Source organism: Emericellopsis cladophorae (genome assembly GCF_022114955.1).
Source record: "Emericellopsis cladophorae strain MUM 19.33 chromosome Unknown NODE_102_length_36892_cov_117_375092, whole genome shotgun sequence".
In the NCBI taxonomy this organism is placed as follows: domain Eukaryota; kingdom Fungi; phylum Ascomycota; class Sordariomycetes; order Hypocreales; family Bionectriaceae; genus Emericellopsis; species Emericellopsis cladophorae.
The window spans coordinates 21763-25643 of NW_026251027.1; the positions used below are offsets into that span (position 1 = coordinate 21763).

General features: G+C 51.6%; 1 protein-coding gene across 1 annotated transcript; it reads left to right on the forward strand.

The window, feature by feature from the left end:
- Nucleotides 1-1044: 1044 nt before the first annotated feature.
- J7T54_002845 (uncharacterized protein) lies at nt 1045-1704 on the forward strand (the record flags this gene model as incomplete). The annotated part of the gene is made up of 3 exons (XM_051510440.1): nt 1045-1295; nt 1382-1547; nt 1600-1704. The coding sequence occupies 3 exons, from the start codon at nt 1045-1047 to the stop codon at nt 1702-1704; spliced, it is 522 nt and encodes a 173-aa protein (XP_051358665.1).
- Nucleotides 1705-3881: the final 2177 nt, after the last annotated feature.

Below are 3881 nucleotides of genomic sequence, written 5' to 3' on the forward strand. Positions count from 1 at the left end.
TTGCAGGAAAAAGCAGCCGGGTACTTGAAAGATTTACAAGCCAAAGCTGCGCAGAGAAGGAGGCGCACTGGCTATCAACACCCAAAATCCACGGAGGACAGGTTGTTTTTGCCAGGCTATACTCACAAACACCGAGCTTCCTGCGATAGATGCCTCGACGATGCCCTTGGTTTTTGCGAAGCGGCGACGAAAGCGTCGTGTAGTGAACTTGGCTGTGATGCAACCAAGCTCGTAGCGAGAAACAGTCGTCACCAAGACAGTGACTACCAGCCAGAGATCTTCATTGGACGCGTTGGGTCAGGGGATATGGTCATGAAGTCCGGAACAGACCGAGACCGTATTGCCGCCCAATATGATCTTATTGCCTTCGAGATGGAGGGAGCCGGCGCGTGGGATCAAGTCCCTTGCATCGTTGTGAAAGGCATCTGCGACTATGGGGACAGTCACAAGAACAAGGGGTGGCAAGCTTTTGCTGCGGCGACTGCTGCATCAGTAGCTAAAGCTATGCTAGGGAGATATGCCGTGAGTAACCATCTCGCTAGCGCGAGTTCGGTTTATGACAATGGTAGGGTTATATACCGACATTTTTCATGGTATCGTGCTAAAGTTTATAGACGAGACGAAGACGCGAGCCACTAGAACCGTGTCTCAAAATTCATTTGGCAGTAATGCGCGCATCAATTTGGGCGATGTGAGAGGGAATATGATGTTTTAAGCCGTTTTGCGCTTCGACTTTAGAAATCCTGCCGAGTAAAAATTACGATTTCGTGTTATTTAAGGGCCATTGTTAATCTAATCTGATTATTAAAGTTAGTGGGCTCGATGTTCAGCGGACTCGTTTTCAATCGTCAAGCACTTGTATAATTGGTTGCTGCATGTCACGTGTTACTCGTCAAGATTAATCGACCAATTCCACGTCAAGCGCAGCTCCGCCTTGGGGTCGCGCAATGTTGGTAGAACGCATTACTCCGTTCAGCCTCACGTCATCGAGGTTTCGAAAATCTCCGTCGCCAGAACCGCCATTGAAACCAAATTTCCAGCACTATGTCAACGCTACAGCACCGCAACGTCTCGGACAGCCATTTCGGCGACAATAGCACCGTAAACCTGGGCGACGTCGCAGTCCACTACCACCTGCCCCACCGACCGGCCCGCGCCGCCGTGCGCGTCCTACCCTATCCCCGGAACGAGGATGTCGTGTACCGCCAAGATATTGTCCACGAACTCGATCGAATCCTGCCACCGAGAACGACAGAGCACTGCTCTGCAGCACTGCACGGCCTAGGCGGATCAGGGTACGTTCTTTTAATGTACATTTACGACCATAAAAGACTTATTGCGGTAGGAAAACACAAATTGCACTCGACTACGCGTACCGAAGATGCGCCGACCGCGATTGCTCCATCTTCTGGGTGCACGCTGACAGCGAGGCCACGTTCGTTCATGACTTCCAGATCATTGCGAAAAAGCTCGGCTTGGATACGAGTCTTAGTAAGGAAGATCTCCTTGATGCGGTGCGCACCTGCATCGAGGCGCTGGAGAAATGGGTGCTTATTTTGGACAACGCCGATGATCTGTCCCTTTTTGGGGTGGCATCAGGAGGACAGGAGACCCTGCGAACGAATCTCTTCGATCACATTCCTCGAGCGCCGTCGGGAACGATACTTTGGACGAGCCGCGATGAAAGAATCGCAGGGACGCTAGTCGGGCCGAGGCGAGGGATCAAGGTTGGCAGCATGATACAAGACGAGTCGATCAGGCTTCTCCAAAATTACAGAAATGCAGAAGCGGCCGGAGATATGTTGTCTGTTACGACTCTTGTGGAGGAGCTCCAATGGCTCCCGCTCGCTATAGCCCAGGCGGGTGCATATATGCGAAGGACCTTAACAACCGCTCAAGAGTATCTCGATATGCTAAAGAAAGGAAAGCAGCGATGGGAAATACTGCAAGAAACTGAACCAGACCGCCATCGACGGCCACACGTGCCTAATAGCGTACTAGAGACGTGGTCGATCTCCATGGAGCTAATACGAAAGGAAAGCGAAATGGCGTATAGGATGATGTGTGTTGTCGGCTACGTGGACTACCGAAACATCCCATTCGAGATCCTTGCTAGAGCTAGTGGACATGGTCAACTCGACGAAGATGAGGACGATAGAAAACTCGAGGTCAAACGGGCGATCACACGACTTACTGAGTTCTCTTTTCTTAGTATTGTGGACACAGCGAACGGCAACCATGAGTACGAAATGCATAAGCTTGTGTCGGAAGCGGCGCGATACAAGCTCAGCATGCGAATGTCAAGGGACATTGCTATCAATGTCAATCGAGAGCATGGCTTTGGTAGCGCAACAGATGAGGCGTATATCTCAAAGACAGCCCTAGAGATCATGCAAGACCTATTCCCTGTGTCAAATCGGGGGACATGGTGGAAGTGTGAACAATATCTGACTCATGCTATCGCGGCAGGAGGGTGGGCTGAGCTCGGCGGGATGCAGATTGAGGCAGCGGAGTTACTCAGCCGGGTATCTCACTTTCTTTATGATCGAGGGCGGTGGAGGGAGATAGAACCAGTGTGTGAAAAAGCGCTGAAATTCCGGAGAGAGGTGCTTGGAGAGAAGCACCCGGACACTATCGAGAGCATGGCCTCACTCGCGAGGACGTACCATCTTCAGGGTCGCTACGGCAAGGCTGAGTCTATGGTAGTAGAAGTATTAGATCTTCGGCGCAAGGTGCTTGGAGCGAAGCACCCGGGTACGATTGAGAGCATGGCCGATCTCGCGACGACGCACCATGCGAAGGGTCACTACGGCAGGGCTGAGTCTATGGGGATAGAAGTGTTGGATATTAGTCGCGAGGTGCTTGGAGCGAAGCACCCATACACAATCAGTTGCATGGCTTTACTCGCGGCGACGTACCATGCGCAGGGTCAGTACGGCAAGGCTGAGCCTATAGAGGTTGCAGTTCTAGATCTTCGGCGCGAGGTGCTTGGAGAAAAGCATCTAGATACGATCGAGACTATGGTTAATCTCGCGGCGAAGTATTATTCGCAAGGTCAGCACGGTAAGGCCGAGCCTATCTTCCTAGAAGTGCTATATCTTCGGCGTGAGGTGCTTGGAGCGAAGCACCCAGGCACGATCGAGAGCATGGCATCACTCGCGGCGACGTACTATGCACAGAGTCAGTACAGCAAGGCTGAGTCTATGGCGGGGGAAGCACTGGACATTAGTCGCGAGGTGCTTGGAGAAAAGCACCCCGATACCATACAAGCGATGCAGAGCCTTGCTATTTGTTGGTACACTTGCGGGCGCCGCGACGAAGCTCTATGTCTCATCCGCCAATGCTTGGATAGACAACGAGTAGTTCTTGGACCGGATCATTCTTCGACTAAAAATTCTACGCGAATCCTTGCCGAATGGGACCGGAAATCTCGCCATGTGCTCAAGCGTTGGACTGCGAAGACATTGGCTATACTTCAGCCTACAAGGCAATAGTCCGGCAGCGTCTTCCACTTTTAAAATACAGCGGTTTACTACCTTGAATATGGGTAGGAGCCGCGGCTTCACCGCGAGAGTACATACTATAGTGCTAGTAAGATGCCGTCCCAATTCCGACGTGATAATTCCTCCGCGAGACCCTGTGTTGTTTGAGCCACTTGATTCCAAAAACACCGCGCAGAACCCGGCGGCGGATGCGATGAGTCTTTAAGTCATTCATTGCGGATGAAATTGAAACTTTGCAACAGACCCGGGTTCTTTCGAAGGACTCAGTGCCCAGATTGAAGGAAATCACCCGAAAGCAGACTATTTCGAAAGTCGAGCAGTACTCAGTCCTAGATTCTCGCAATATGTCTGATAAAAACCAAGTCGAGCCCCCTGTCA